This window comes from Embiotoca jacksoni, unplaced genomic scaffold, assembly GCF_022577435.1.
Source record: "Embiotoca jacksoni isolate LCO1_2020_lvr unplaced genomic scaffold, fEmbJac1.0.p SCAF_16, whole genome shotgun sequence".
Lineage (NCBI taxonomy): Eukaryota > Metazoa > Chordata > Actinopteri > Embiotocidae > Embiotoca > Embiotoca jacksoni.
Genome location: NW_027185296.1, coordinates 9094864 through 9110771, shown reverse-complemented (window position 1 = coordinate 9110771; position 15908 = coordinate 9094864). Strand labels below are relative to the sequence as shown.

Genomic DNA, 15908 nt, shown 5'->3' with positions numbered 1-15908 from the left:
AGGCAGAGTCCCAAGCAGAAGCCCACGGTTCACCACCGACCCCTTCACAGCTCCAACCGATTTTCCCCACTCGGCGAAACAGAGAAACCAACCCTGGTTATTGGAGACTCTATTTTGCGGAATGTGAAGTTAGCGAAACCAGCGGCCAGAGTCAGATGTCTTCCCGGGGCCAGAGTCAGATGTCTTCCTGGGGCCAGAGTTAGATGTCTTCCCGGGGCCAGAGTCAGATGTCTTCCTGGGGCCAAAAAAAAAACAAAAAAAAACAACTCAACAAAAGATGTATCAATAAAAATGTAATAAAAATGTATCCTACCAAATTAATGGATCAAAACAAATTGACAATTAAAAGCGGACTATTACATATCAGATCTCTCTCATCTAAATCTCTGTTAGTAAATGACTTGATAATTGATCATTAGATTGATTTACTCTGTCTCACAGAGACCTGGCTGCAACAGGAAGAATATGTTAGTATTAATGAAGCAACTCCTCCCGGTCATATTAATTATCATATTCCTAGAGACTCAGGCCGAGGAGGAGGAGTGGCAGCAATCTTCCACTCAAGTTTATCAATTAATCCAAAGCCTAAACTTAATTATAATTCATTTGAGAGTCTGACTCTTTGTCTCTCACACCCAAACTGGAAAACACAGAAACCGATTCTATTTGTTGTTGTTTATCACCCACCTGGTCCTTATTCAGAGTTTCTAACTGAATTCTGACTTTTTATCAGATTTAGTGCTGAGTTCAGATAAAGTGATGATAGTGGGAGACTTTAACATTCATGTTGACGTGAACAACGACAACCTCAGTTCTACTTTTAGCTCATTATTAGATTCTATAGGCTTTTCTCTGAATGTAAATAAACCCCGTCACCGTGGTAACCACATCCTCTATCTGGTTCTGTCGTATGGGATGGAAACTGAAAATTGAATTGTATTTCCTCAAAACCCTGTTTTGTCGGACCACTTCTTATTAACATTTGAAGTTACAATAATGGACTACACAGCATGTGGGAATAAATCCCACTACAGTAGATGTCTGACAGATGATGCCGTGGCCAAGTTTAAGGAAGCAGTTACATGTTTATCCTCTTCGATGTCGTGTGTTAAAGCAGCGGAAGGCATCTACGTTGACCTTAGTCCCACACAAGTGGATCATCTCGTAGAAAACACTGCAGTATCTCTGTGCACAACTCTAGATGATGTCGCCCCTCTGAAGAAGAGAGTAATGAACCAGAGGAAGTTGTCTCCATGGTACAACTCAGAATTATGCTCTGCTAGGCAGCGACTAGAAAGCTGGAAAGGAAATGGCGTTCCACTAATTTAGAAGAATTTCACCTGGCCTGGAAGGATAGTCTAAGATTATATAAGAAAGCTCTTCGTAAGGCCAGGACTTTATATTATTCATCATTAATAGAGGACAACAAGAACAACCCCAGGTTTCTTTTCAGCACTGTAGCAGGCTGACAAAGAGTCCCAGTTCTGTTGAGCCCTCTATTCCTTCAGCTCTCAGCAGTAATGACTTCATTAACTTCTTCACTAATAAAATTCTCACTATCAGAGAGAGAATAGGGCCGACCCTTACTGCCACCATCAGTGATGTGATGTTAAGCACAGCAGCCCTGGAAGCAACTGTAGGACCAGATGTATACTTGGAACATTTCTCTCTTGTTGAGCTCTCTGAGTTAACTAGAATTATTTCTTCATCTGGATCCTCTACTTGTCTGTTAGATCCCATCCCAACTAAACTCCTCAAGGAAGTCTTCCCTTTAATTAGTACTTCCATATTAGATCAGATCAACCTATCTATTGTAACCGGCTATGTACCGCAGGCTTTTAAAGTGGCTGTAATTAAACCTTTACTTAAAAAGCCGACTCTTGATCCAGCTGTTTTAGGAAACTACAGACCAATTTCCAACCTGATATTTATTTCTAAAATCCTTGAAAAAGTTGTTGCAAATCAACTATGTGATTATTTACAAAGGAATGATCTGTTTGAAGATTTTCAGTCAGGCTTTAGAGTTCAGAGCACAGACCACCTAAACAGGGGATAAATATAACTGGGTATGTGACGACTTTTTTCATTTTGATAAGCATAAAACAAAGTCACTCCCTCATCCATGAAATTATTCTTGACTAATTGTAATACAACAGCTAATGACATCTAGTGTTTTCTGTTTACCAGTTAACAAACATAATTCTGGATTTTTCATAATTTTTCGCAGATTACACTGTATCAAAAAAAGTTATCTTTAAAGTCTATATTTTGGGGGGAAATTATGTCTCTAAATTCATGTTCTGAAATATGACAGTATACAGTACATTTTAAATGGCATTCCTAAATACAAATATAAGACAGTATGATTCATGACAGCAGAGACAGCAGAGTTACTGTACGAGAGCTTGCTGCAGACTTCCTGTAACCTATTGGACAAGAAACAAAGGAAAATGCAGAGCCAGTGAAAATGACTAAGCACAACCTCAGCAAAGGTGGCGGAGGTATGCATATCTGTACTTCAGCAGAAGTGGCAATGCTATAATTTAAAAACATTTAAAACAATAGTCTATCATAGCTATTGCAAGTATGATCAGCAAAATGTACTTAAAGAAGCAAAAGTATACAGTATCTACAGTCCTATTGAATTACCATTACTTATGCATTTATGTGTTTTTCAGTTGGTCAGAATGGAGCTAATCTCCATTGTGTTTTATCAGATGATGAGAATCTGAAATTGAAAAATAAATGACAGCATCTGTCTGACTAACACCTAAACATTTCCTTCAGACCTGAATTGGACTAGAAGTCTAAAGCAGCATGAAGTGTTTAAACGTAATTTAAATTTGTATTTAATTATAGTTCTTGGGTAAATGTGTTACATTTCACCACTGTCAGGCAGACTATTTTTATTGATGTGTGTGTGTGTGTGTGTGTGTGTGTGTGTGTGTGTGTGTGTGTGTGTGTGTGTGTGTGTGTGTGTGTACATAGCGACTTTATGATTAATTTGGTAGAATAATTTAGACTTCATGGAAAAACTGTGGGTGGGGGAAAACACATGAGTTTGAAAGTGAAAAGGGAAAGTGGTTGACATTAAATCATGTGCTATTTGGCCAATGTGATGACGCACTACTCCATATTTTAATAAAAGACAAAGAGAAATTTCTAATTTTTTTCGCTGAAAATGTTTCTAAATATTACAACCAGTCTTGAAAAATAGCGATAATATTTTATGATGCTTTTCATCATTGTGTTTTATTATTTTAATGCGTTGACGTATTGAATTTAGTCTTTTTTTATTCATTCATTATTATTTTTTTAGTGCTCTTAAAAGTTATTGTTCGGTGGTTTGGTTATGTAACTCATTGGGAAGGGATTATTTTTCTCCCTCACGTCACTTTTTAGAACAGCAGCCTTTAGTTGTTCATTGAAGAGGATGTCCGCTATCAAGTATTTCAGCATTTCACATTACAGTTTCCAGTTTTCATCAGTTTTCAACCGCAGCAGGGGAAGCAGGAGAAAAACCTTACAAAGAATAGAAAACAAACACAAGATGGATCACTCGTGTAATTATCTGGACGCCCAAAATACGGCTCGCGAGTCCACACGCTGATTGGCTGAATTGAGTAAACCGTTTCGTGATTGGGTGTAAGTCTGAGTAACGCGAGACGTCATTGGCCCAAAGAACTACACCCGTGAATCCGGCCCGTCGCTCCCTCTGAACAACCCTATCTTCGGCATAAATTACATGCGTGTAAAGCGTACACTACATTCGTGAAAAAAAAAAAAAAAAAAAAAAAAATGGCAGCTGACGAATAGAAAAAAGTGGATCTTCACTCGGAAAAAAAAAAAAAAGAAAAAAAGAAGACGGCACCTGTAAGTTTGTTCTTCGGGATAAATCACGGAGAGTTTCGGGAAATCGTCCGTTGAACCGAGTCGACCGGAGTCGCGTGTTTAATTCTGCTCGATAACGAAGAAGAAAGTGTTTTCAGAGGCTGACCGTTGACGCGGAGGTTAGCCCAACATTGGGCCCCGACTGTTACAACGTTAATGTTACACGTCACTTACGGTGTCCGGGAGCAACGGTGCAATCATCAAACATAGAAAAATAACGTGGTTTTTTTTAATTTTTATTAAAACCAAACATTAAATATAAAGTATAAATGAGCTACCTGTCTCGGTAGTTAGCCACGCTAGCTGTGACCGATGTTAGTGGACGTGAAAAGGCTTGATGGGAGAGGTGACATCAAACCGGCTCCGAAAACGGTCCGGTCGGAGGGGGACATTGGGACATTGGACATTGTGTTAATGGGTTTTCTTTCCTCGATTCAGGGCGACGTTTTAGTGAAGTTACAACTCCTGAATGTGACGTTAATATAGCCGCGTTAGCTCCATCAAAACAACATGGCTCATTTCTCCCTCGTTGAGTCCCAGCTGCGGGTACTTCACTGTTTTCTGCCCATCAACATGTAAATAAAGCACTTCGGGGTTGTTTTTATGTTGTTGTTGTTTTTTTTTAATTCTTACCAAGTTCACTCATTTGCGTTTTCCTCGGTCGTGAAGTTTAGTTTGTGACGGGAGCAAGTTTTTAACTCGAAGGTAAAGATGTCGTCGGGGATGTACACAAAGTTCAGCAGCCACGGGCCTGGCATGAAACAACACAACACACACAGGCTTCCTGTCTTGGTGGGAGGGTCCATTACTGGAAAACCACATGAAACAGCTTCTGATATGGTTTACTTCACCAAACAAAACCAACAACCATCGGTTGTCCTTCTGCTGACAGCAGCCACATGGGTAATAATCCTTCAGGTCGGACACGACTACCTGTTGAGGCTCGTTTTTCAGCAGTACTTCTGGATTTTCCTTCCAAATCAAACCAAATCATCCGCTGATTTAATATCTGTCCTGACAGACATCGACTTGCTTACTTTTTTTTTAGTAGACTGAGACACAGGATGACATCAGTAGTTGGGAACAGCTCGGTCTGCTGTGAATTGTTCTTGATGCGGAAAAACAAAACAAACACTTAAGATCTGCATGGTCTGAGAAAATAGTGACCAGAAATGATCGACAGATACTATGGCAGTATCTATTTTTAAATATCTTGGGAGCATATTAAGTATATAGTAAAAAAAACTAAAGCTTTTACTGGCGATTTACTTAGGAAATAAGTCTTGCTTTGTGTGTGTGTGTGAAATGGAAATTATTTTCAATATGCTGGATAGGTTCTCTCACTTACCTATATGTTTTATACTCAAAGTTAATTTGGCTTGCCTTATGTATACGCCGCCCCAGTCACTGTTATGTTTTTATTTACAAAACTATTCTGGGTAAAATTCCTACCTAGTTATCAGCTCTTTGAAATTGAACTGTTCTCCGTTGGCAGGACTTTTTGCGTTTTGTTGTTGTTAAAGTTAGAGCTTTTTTGCTTTTCTTCACCTACTTCTTGGAGCACCGTTCAGCTCCAAAACATGGTGACCCTGAATAAGGTTAAAACTATAATTAGTCCAGGCTGATCTAAGCATTTTACTGTTTCTCAAAACGATATATTTTTTATCTTAATTCGTGAAACTCGTAACATATGAAATGTATATTTTGCTTCTGATTTTTATAGCCAGTTTGTCAAGTATTTTATTATATTTATTAAATTATTTTCTTTATTGTCTTTATTACTTTTAGATCCGAGAGATGGTAAAAAAGAGAAACCAGGAAGGACAGTTCTCCCAATAGGTACAACTCCTGCAGCAACTAAAGGTGAATTTTTTTTGTATCTCATCATTCCTCATGCTATTTTAATCTTTGTGCTTTTATTGACTTTTGAAACTTTGTGTTGCTGCTAATTTTAGCCATGTTCCCTTGTAAAAGGAATCATTAGATCTCAGTGGGACAAACCTGGTTAAATAAAGAGAAAATAAAAATACCTAGCAATTTTGTTTTGGCTAAAATATCTGGTTAATGACTTGATTAACAGAAGAGTAATCTGTCACTTAAGTTGTTTATCAAGTGAGTTGTTTATTATTGTCTGTTTTGCATTTTATATTAAATATGTTCCTCTCTGATATTTTTAGGTGAAAACTCCACAGGCACAGGAACAAAGCGGGTGAACGTCCTGCACCTTGTTCATCATCATAAAGGCGTCACCATCAGTCTTCTGTCACCATGGGAAAAACTCCACTGAAGGGCAAGGACTCATCATTTGACTGTGCTGGATGAAAGTACTGCTCATGACTGTCGAGGGTTTATAGGAAAAATTGCTTAAAATAGAAAAAGCAGATTTGTCTGTGATGTGAAACTTGGGATGCACAATGATATAAGCACATCACCAGTATCAGTAGTTTACTTATTTTGCCCGGTGAATGTGTGTCTGCCTCTGCCAGCAGGCCAAGATGATGTTAATTAAACTACACAAATGTTCTTCGCAATTAGGTGAGGAAATATGCATGTAGCAGCATTAGCAATTGGCCCAATGAGTTGGAATATATCAGCAGATGGGATTTGGGCTCAAAAGCTGCTACCGTGCATCCCAATGGGAAACTGATGCTTTCACACGAATGTTTGTAAATGTTTGTTCCAGACATTAGTCCAGATTTCTGGACCCCTGCAGACACTCAGTCTGCTCAGGCTGAAGTTGAGACTTTGCAGGGAGCAAAAACTGTTACTGAAAGCATTTCAGAGCTTATTAAATATTGTGCTGAGCGGTGATGACTGTTCCCAGTTTTTAAGAGATCACGTCATTAATCGGTGCAAACATTAATTAAGTATTTTCATCCATTAAATCCATGTGAAATCTATATTTATAAATGACGTCTCTCTGGTCTAATTGCAATTTTTTTTGACTCGTAACATATGAAATGTATATTTTGCTTCTGATTTTTATAGCCAGTTTGTCAAGTATTTTATTATATTTATTAAATTATTTTCTTTATTGTCTTTATTACTTTTAGATCCGAGAGATGGTAAAAAAGAGAAACCAGGAAGGACAGTTCTCCCGATAGGTACAACTCCTGCAGCAACTAAAGGTGAATTTTTTTCTTTGATGTTTTGTGATGGATTTTTGAGTGTTATTCCCACAGATTACTTTGGGCTCTATTAGAGCTCTAATAGCTGTTTACACAACCAGAGAAGCTCAAGAGTTGTTTGATGCTACTTTCACAGCAGCTTTTTAAATGACATGCTGTTGTAATACAGAGAAAGGTTTGTTCTCCACACTATCAGAGTCAATTGTCTGGCTGACGTAAGTGACGAGAGAGGAAAGTGATTAAATTTACAGTATAACTTCAAAATTCACAAACGGATGACAGTAAATATGGCGAGATTCTGCTCAATGATATGAACTCTATTTTATGTAATATTTGACAGGTAAAAGATGTATTAGTTTGCATTTTCCATAAATTTATACAGTCAAAGGATTTCCGTTGTCTGGATTTCTATTTAGATGCTTTCAGCTGGGAAGAATATCTAAAAGAAACATCATCTACACCGGCTCCACCAGGCTGCTTCCGTCAGGTATGTCCCCTTGAATTCATTAAATATTTACCATTTTCATGAGCATAGACACGTCTTATAGAGAAATGTAAATGTTTAGGAGTTTTTGTAAGCATTTGCAGAAGTTGGATAAGCACACACTGGATAGATGTTGGAGAAAGGTCTCTCTATTGTCCGCTTGGCATCCCCAGTCATCGTTCAAACTAAAATGGGATATTGTGTCAACATTTAGTAAATCAGAGAAGTTTTAAATTGACATCTGGGTTGTGCTGTTTGGTTTTTACTTACATTAGGTAGAAGGTATAAATGACTGCTGATTCTAATCACTTAGTTCAGTTTAGTTCAAAGAATCCTCACTAGCTTTGGAGTTTGTTTACTTTTATGATAAGCTAAGATCAGATCACTGAAGTACGTACCTCAGTAAGCGAACGCATCACTGTCCTGACGCACTTTAGAAAGCACAACAGCAGGTGAATGTCTCATCAGTAAGCGAACGCTTCCACGTGCCGAAGTGTCCTTGGGCAAGACACTGAACCCCAAATGGCTCCTGATGGCGGAGAGCATCTTGCATGGCAGCTCTACCACCACTGGCGTGTTAATGTGTGTGTTAATGTGTGTGTCAGATTTATGTTTGTTTCTGGGGTCTTTTAATGCGGTTTTAATGAGGAAATGTTCTGTGAATCACAACAGAGCTGACATCAACTCTGCTGGTCACCAGTGAGAGGAGCTCCGCCACTAATACATCCTGATTCATCAGTGACAATGAGGATTCAGTGTATTTACTTCAATTAGAGAATCTGTTAATAAAGTTTTGTTTATATACTGAACACCTCTAACAGGCTTCACTGGGCAAAACTGTGTTTGTGTGGATTGCTGCCAGTTGTACCACCTGGATTATCCCCTTACTCAAACCTGCTGTACTTCGGACTTTGAATGCAACACCAGCCTTCCCAATAATATCACACAGAAGCACACTGATGTAGAATTAGCAAAACATTAAAAAAAAAAAAAAAATGCTGTGTCACATATTCACCAGTTATATTCGTACGCTGTGTATTTGAGCAGAGTTTACGACACCAACACTCTTGGCATCTCTTTAATATGTGCAGGCGCGAGTCCCACCCTCCAACGACTTCAAGGTGGGAATGAAGCTTGAAGCCCACGACCCACGCAACTCCACCTCCGTTTGTATCGCCACGGTGATGGGTTTAACAGGCGTCCGTCTGCGTCTCCGTCTGGACGGGAGCGACAACAGCAATGACTTCTGGAGGCTGGTCGACTCCTCCGACATCCAGCCGATCGGCACCTGCGAGAAGAACGGAGACATGCTGCAGCCTCCGCTGGGTGAGACGCCATTTATAACTATCAGGAACAATGTCAGTCAACATTACGCTTTAAAAGATCTACCATTGCAAATTATTTATTGAAATGAAGATTTATTTCATTGCTATGTCCTATCAGTGCATAGCTCCGCAGAACTGCCATGGCAGCGTATTGAAGGTTGAGATTGTTGCAGGCTTTCAAATCTTTCAGTGTCATTATTTGGACTGAAGATTCAGAAATTAACATGTTTGACAGGAACATTTTCTTAATGTTGTTGTGATGAACTTTGAATAATCTGAATAGCAACATAATAAAGGCGTGAACATAGATGTACACTGAGGAAAAACAATGAAGGGCTCAGGGTCTAAAATCTGTTTTCTTTGTCACTGACAGAGTCACTAGGAATCTGAAAAGCAATATATCTTTACTCCAGTCCAGTGAGCTCTGTGTTCACCTGACATAAATCACACTAATGCCTTCTGAAAGGTGTTTATAACACTGTAGATTATGAATAAAAACTTATTGTTGTTTTGTGAAAGATTTAAACTCAGTTTAAAGTTTAAAATTCTCCCCTCCAGGATTTCGGATGAATGCCTCCTCATGGCCCATGTTTCTGTTGAGAACCTTAAATGGAGCAGAGATGGCTCCAGTAACAGCTTTTAAAAAGGTTTGTAAACCTTTGAACACTTTCTTCATCAAACAGTATGGCACCATCTTGAAGTATTTAAAAGCTGTCTTCCATTTCCTGTCAGGAACCTCCGAGGCCCCCCCAGAACAACTTCAAGCCGGGCATGAAGCTGGAGGCGGTGGACAAGAAGAACCCGTACCTCATCTGCCCGGCCACCATCGGGGAGGTGAAGGGTGACGAGGTCTTCATCATGTTCGACGGTTGGCGGGGCGCCTTCGATTACTGGTGCAAGTACGACTCGCGGGACATCTTCCCTGTGGGCTGGTGCTCCCTCACCAAACACAGCCTCCAGCCGCCGGGCAACAGCGGTGAGTGTCGGCCTCTAGGTGGCAGCAGACGTCTGTTTGTGCCCCACTGATAGAAACAATGGCGTCAGCGGCAGATGCTGCTGTTTGTAATCAGGGTTTCATTCATGCTTATTTAGTTACAGCCGGTAAACTGCATCCACAGCGCGATAAATATAAACACAATTAACATGAATTATGTTCCTCTGTTACTCAGCCCGACAGTAAAGTACACACAACCTGGTTTTAACGGGACGGACAGGATCCGAGTGTGACCTGATAACACATAAAACATTCATAGACAAGAATACAAGTTACGTGTGAAGAGAGCGGTACTTGAAGGTAGATGTAGTGATATAGTGATGTGATGCTGAAGGCTGTGTGGAGGTGTGATGACTGCAGCTGGTTGGTGGTTTTGGTTCAGTAGTTGTGTTGTTAAATCAACAGATCAAGCACCAAACTCTCTTTTCAGATGTACTGTTAGCCGCTCATGTCTGAGCTCTAATACACCATTTACCCTCCACCTTTCTCTCGACTCATCCTCCATCTAAAGCAGCTCGGTCTGCAGACTCCACCTCCTCCGGAGGAGTTCCACCTCCTTCCTACTGGGCTCTCTGTGTGTTGGTATTGTTTGTGAATCCTGAGAACACAGAAACAGAAATATTCAGCAGCTCGGTAGATGAGCTGCAGCTTTGTGCCGGTATGCCTCGGTGGTTTTCTTTCTGTTTTTGTCAAAACATTTAGGTATTTGCAGAAGAAAACGGCTTTCACATCACACATAAACATTCCCTCTTTTAAAAGATCAGAGACATTATAGCGACGATGAGCTTGGCGGTATTATTCTGTCTGAGTTATGTAGTGTCTGTACTTCCGTCCCTTCCTGTAGGTATGAATGGTCTTTATCTTTGAAGTTGAATGTGAATTTTGTGTATAAAATGAGGAAAACGTTGTACTGCTAACTAGGGCTGCTACTGAGAATTATTTTCACTGATGAATCTGCTAATTATTACCTACGGTGGATGATTTAAAAGAAAAAATAGACGGGTTGTCTCAGAGTGTTTGTATTGATCAACCGGAGGTAATAATACATTTTGAATTATAGACACCAAAGAAAAGCAGAAAAACGTTCACATTGTAGAGGCTGGAACATGTTTACCCTTTTTTCTTGACTGTTATCCATTAATTTCCCCCAAAATATGTTTATTTTTCCCATCTGTCACTTGTCCTCTTGATTCATTTTTTTTTTTTTTAACAAACCCAACTTGTGTGTTTTTTCAGAATGTGTTCAGCTCTTCTTTAAGTGAGCAGTGAAATGGGTTTGAAGGCCGGACACCAGCCTGCAGCGGAAACCAAACTAAAGACCTCACTGCCGACTCGTTACTTTTGTAAAATAACTTTAATACTCGAGATGCTGTTTTCAGCAGTTGTTTATATGCATTGCTCATGTGGAGTGTAAAATTAGAAAAGAAATGAGGAAGTAATTGAAGCATTGTGAAATGCTTTCGAGCCACCGGGGGCCAGTCAGGTCGGCACCAGACCGTCTCTTTAATTAGACTTTGATCCCAGCCACCAACAACAGCGCTGTGCATCGCATTGATCGGAGATGAGGAGGACACGCAGTTTGTCTCCGTGGAGACAGCCTGGAGAGACTCTCCAGTGATGGGACGAGCTGTAAACCATTCTTCATTTTTATTATCCCCTCGGTGGACAGATGGAGCGCACGGCTGTCCAGTCTGTGAAATGATTTTGAGCCACCCGGGGCCAACGGGCCAAGACTTTGTTTCTGGTTTTCTTTATGTCTTTATTTCCATGTCTGGTTTTTCATTTTAGTCTAGGAACCATCAGATATAAATATTTCGTACACTCGGGCGTGTCATGATCGGGATCACGTTATATTCAGTAGCTGCATTTTCACGTGGTCCACCTCTGCTGTTGTTGCAGTGACTCTGCCGAAGAACCTGCAGATTCTCCCGGCGTCGCCCTCCAAACCCAGCCGGCGCTCCATGCAGTCGCCCTACAGACTCCCGAACCCTCTGCCTCCGCTGCCCGTCAGGAAGGGCGTGAGAGGCAGACGGCCCAAGAGCGAGACCATCGCTCTGCTCAAAGCCGTGGCCGAGGCAGCCGCTGCCCAGAACGGGACGGTCCCCGAAAGCACGCCGCTGGTACCCCCGGGTCCACAAGAAGAGGGGGCCCAAACCTGGGAGCAAGGTGAGACCGACCCCCCCCCCCCCCTCCCTGGGGGACAAACCCCAAACAATCATATGAAGAAGTTTGACTCCCACGTTCCTCATGTTTAAGTGTGTCTTTACAGAGAAAGTCCAAGATCCTACAAAGCCCCCTGCTGCTGCCCAGCATCCAGGTTCCACAGGAAAGTTCTCCCAGCCTCAACTCAGTAGTGTCAACAGGTGAGGGCTGACGGTTGTTTACTTCCTCCAGTCAGCTGTGTCACATTCTCTCTAAATTACAGCCATCAGTAAACCGTTTAATGGGTTCAATGTGTTTCTGGTGTTTCAGTGTGTGTGTATGTGAACAAGCACGGAAACTGCGGCCCCCACCTGGACAGGAAGCAGATGCAGCATCTGCCCGACCACTTTGGCCCGGGGCCCGTGAACGCTGTGCTCCAGCAGGTGGTCCAGTCGTGTATCGACTGCGCGTACCAGCCCAAAGTCCTGCTCGGTGCTCTGCAGAGCGACTCGGGAGGAGGGGAGGCCGTCAAAGGTAGGAAACGGTTGTTACGAGCTGTTGCACTGTTGGTAAATGAGTTGAGGACGGTCACACCAGACGGCTGTCCACGAACACGGGCGGGAGAATGAGACGTGTTGTCCGTCACACAGTGAGAACAGATGGGGGAGTTCGTGTGGTCCGACTGCCGTCAGCCTCCAGCGCTTCCTTTGTGCTGCGCTTCTTGGAGACCATGTGTCGTCATCTGCAGTGCGACAACCTGTTCAGCAGCCAGCCGTTCAGCCACTACACCGCCTACGACAGGAACAAGTCAGGTAAACCCTCCGTCCGCTGGCCGTTTCAGAGACACGTCCCTGCTTCATCGGGGGGGTAGGGGGGGACACCGTGTGTGGGATCAGAGAAACTAAAACGGACACGCAACCAGCACAGTATCACATGTAGATCGCGTGTATTTCATATGTCTGGTATGTGTTTGTCCTGACGCGTGTCGTCCTGTTCTTTGCATGTCGTCAGCGGCTGCGTGCTACAAATGACTTTCTCCTGGTTTCTGTGTCTCAGTGAAAGAAGAAGCGTTGGACGCTCCGTCTCCGGCCCGCAGTGGGAAACGGAGTCTGTCTGGAGTCTCTCCATCGTACGCTGCCCCGCTGTCCCCCAAACATTTACGTGCCGAGGCCCATCCTTCAGAAGGTACAGCTCCGTCTGCACACCTTCTTACTCATTTCTTTGTCAGATTTGTGAAACATTTGTCTGACATTTTAAAGGGCTAAATATGAGAGAAGTAAAAGAATTTCACTCCAATAAGCGAGGACTTGCATTTTCAAGAGTGATGTCGTAGCTGTTGTGGGTTTTTTTGTGCCAGATTTGTTTCGGTCCGGCAACAAAGGTCTTCAGCTGCATCAAACTACTGTAACAAGAAGGCAAAGAAAATGGAGTCATGTTTAAAGTTTGTCTGTCAACTTACAGTCCTCACTTGTCTACACAATTTGCTCATCGCACTTTCTACCTCGGTCTGTTCTTGAATTTGTCAGAGAAGTTGTCTCAGTGTCCATTCAGGGTCCAACTATTATCAACGTAACCATTTGTGTTTTATACCAAATTGTTTGTGTATAAATCGGGCTGATCGCAGCGCCGCCGGAAGGAGTGGCGAGCTCGGACGGTCTCTTAAAGAATATACAGGTTCATCCTCACTGCTGGAGGACTACGGTGCCTCAGGTGGAGGTTTTTTTTGGGGGGGCGTCTGTCCATCACAGTGGAGTTGAAGACGTGTTCTCGTGTCTCAACATCGCTCGTTGTGTTCCTCTCTCCAGCAGAGACTCTGCCCCACGAGGAGAACGGCCTCATAAAGGAGCAGCGCTACATGGACTCCGCCTCCAACTCCATCACCCCTCGGCCGCAAACGGTGCGGAGCTCCTCCGAGTATCACTCCCAGGCCAGCAGCCTCTATCACCACGGCAACAGCACACCCATGCGCCGCCTCTCCTCCAACCCCGCGAAGCTCGGCGCCACGCAGCCGCTCCGACGAGTCGAAGGTACAGACGGAGCGTGCGGGAGGAGACGAGCAGCCGATCGATAGTATTCTGTAAAGAGACTCGGCTCAGACTGTGTCCTGCAGAGACGCTTCATGTGTTCAATCTGTCTGCTTCCGCAGCAGCCAGCTCCACCACGGGTCCTGAGGCGCTGGGCTCGGAGCGGGAGGGTCTGCAGCTGCCCAGTAAAAACCCCTCGTCCTGGACCATCGAAGAGGTCATGCAGTTTGTCAGGGACGCCGACCCCGCAGCGTTAGCACCTCATGCTGAACTATTCAGAAAACATGTAAGTTCACGAGGAAGAAAAACAGGTTGTTCCAGGGGATTTTTAAAAAAAAAAAATTTTTTACAGATTGTCTTAACCTATAAACTGTCATATGTAATATGAGCATTGGCTTTGTATTGTTTTCATAATCCAGTGAGCCTCCCTCTGTGTTCGACAGGAGATCGATGGAAAAGCCCTGATGCTGCTGCGGAGCGACATGATCATGAAGTACATGGGTCTGAAACTGGGACCTGCACTGAAGCTCTGCCATCACATAGAGAGGCTGAAGCAAGGCAAACTGTGAGCGGGGTGGGGAGAAGGGGGGAGGGGCAGGGGGAGAGGGGCGGCGGCGGCGCCATCCTGGCCTGCCAGACCCACGGGCAATACGCCCTGACGGAGCCCACCGTTGGACACGGACCCGTCGGGCATGCGGGGCTCCGTGTTCCTCTCGACTCCCCCCGGAGGGAAAGATATTTGTGCTCCAGCTTCATCCCGACTTCCAGAGGGGAGAAAGTGTGCCGTGCGTTGACACGTTACCTCATCCCCTCATCAGTGAACACAAAGACACCACTGATCCCAAAGGAAATGAATCCCTGTAGTGTTTACATTGCATAGCACACGTGGACACGTTTTTTAACGGAGATAAAACAAATCTTTTGATCCTGGTTTTGGATCCCCAAAGATGGAGAATGTTTCTTCTTGTATAATGTTTTTATTATTGTTGAATTTCCAGTTAATAAGGAAGGGTTGGTATACTGAAAAACAAACAAACAACAATCCATCACACGATCTTCCCCACGCTCTTCAAGAGAACCTGGAGGCTCTCTGGTCTGTGCTGTTGTAAAGCTGTTTCCACTTCTCTCTCACAACGCTTACAAACTCAACGTCGTCATTGTCATGACAACGGTCATGTCGCGTTCCCACATTTTTCACGGCACCTCACGTTTTCCTGCAGATTCAGCACCTGCCTCGAGGCCTCACGTACTGGTGTGTCTTAGCGGGCCCTTCCGTCGCCTCCTTCTGGTCCTCATGCAATTCAGCGTCAACCCCCCCCCTCCGAGCTCACGTAGGTTCTGGCTCTATCAGCTCAGTGGACAGATTGTTAAGGAAACATTTCTAAGGGCTTTTTTTTACGTTTGAGTTCCGACGTCGTATTTTTATCAGTCATGTCCGAGTTGAGCTCGTCGGTCCGCCTGCGACCTCGTCGGTCCGCCTGCGACCTCGTCGGTCCGCCTGCGACCTCGTCGGTCCGCCTGCGACCTCGTCGGTCCGCCTGCGACCTCGTCGGTCTGCCTGCGACCTCAGTGTTGTCACTTTTTGACCATTACAATCACTGTTAACGATGAAAACAGATGTGTACAGTTTTATGGGTTTAACCATGAGTATCAGCAACAGAATGTACATTTTGTAGAAAACTTAATATTTTAAGGAAATCATATAGTTAGAAATGTGAAGCTGAAGAGGGTGGGGTGAATATTTCACAGTGGATTCCATTTTTTAATACTTAACGCAGTGCTTTTAGTTGAAATGCTCCCAGTACTAGACTCTGCCTTGCTTTACCTACGACATTTCTCAGGTTTATGTGGTCTTTGTTAGTACAAGCTTTTGTAGCATACTGTTTATAATCTACTTCCCTCATTTAAAATCTTGTGCCA

The 15908-nt window shown here is 43.2% G+C and overlaps 1 protein-coding gene across 1 annotated transcript; it reads left to right on the top strand.

The window, feature by feature from the left end:
• Positions 1-3779: 3779 nt before the first annotated feature.
• On the top strand, positions 3780-14572 carry LOC138198955 (sex comb on midleg-like protein 2). The gene is given in 17 exon segments (XM_069150764.1): positions 3780-3873; positions 5680-5754; positions 6069-6181; positions 6945-7019; positions 7436-7506; positions 8595-8829; positions 9387-9475; positions 9561-9804; positions 11722-11935; positions 11937-11988; positions 12092-12185; positions 12295-12498; positions 12615-12776; positions 13021-13149; positions 13770-13991; positions 14111-14274; positions 14432-14572. Coding segments are annotated over 15 exon segments (2103 nt in total). The 5' UTR covers positions 3780-3873; positions 5680-5754; positions 6069-6159; the 3' UTR covers positions 14558-14572.
• Positions 14573-15908: the final 1336 nt, after the last annotated feature.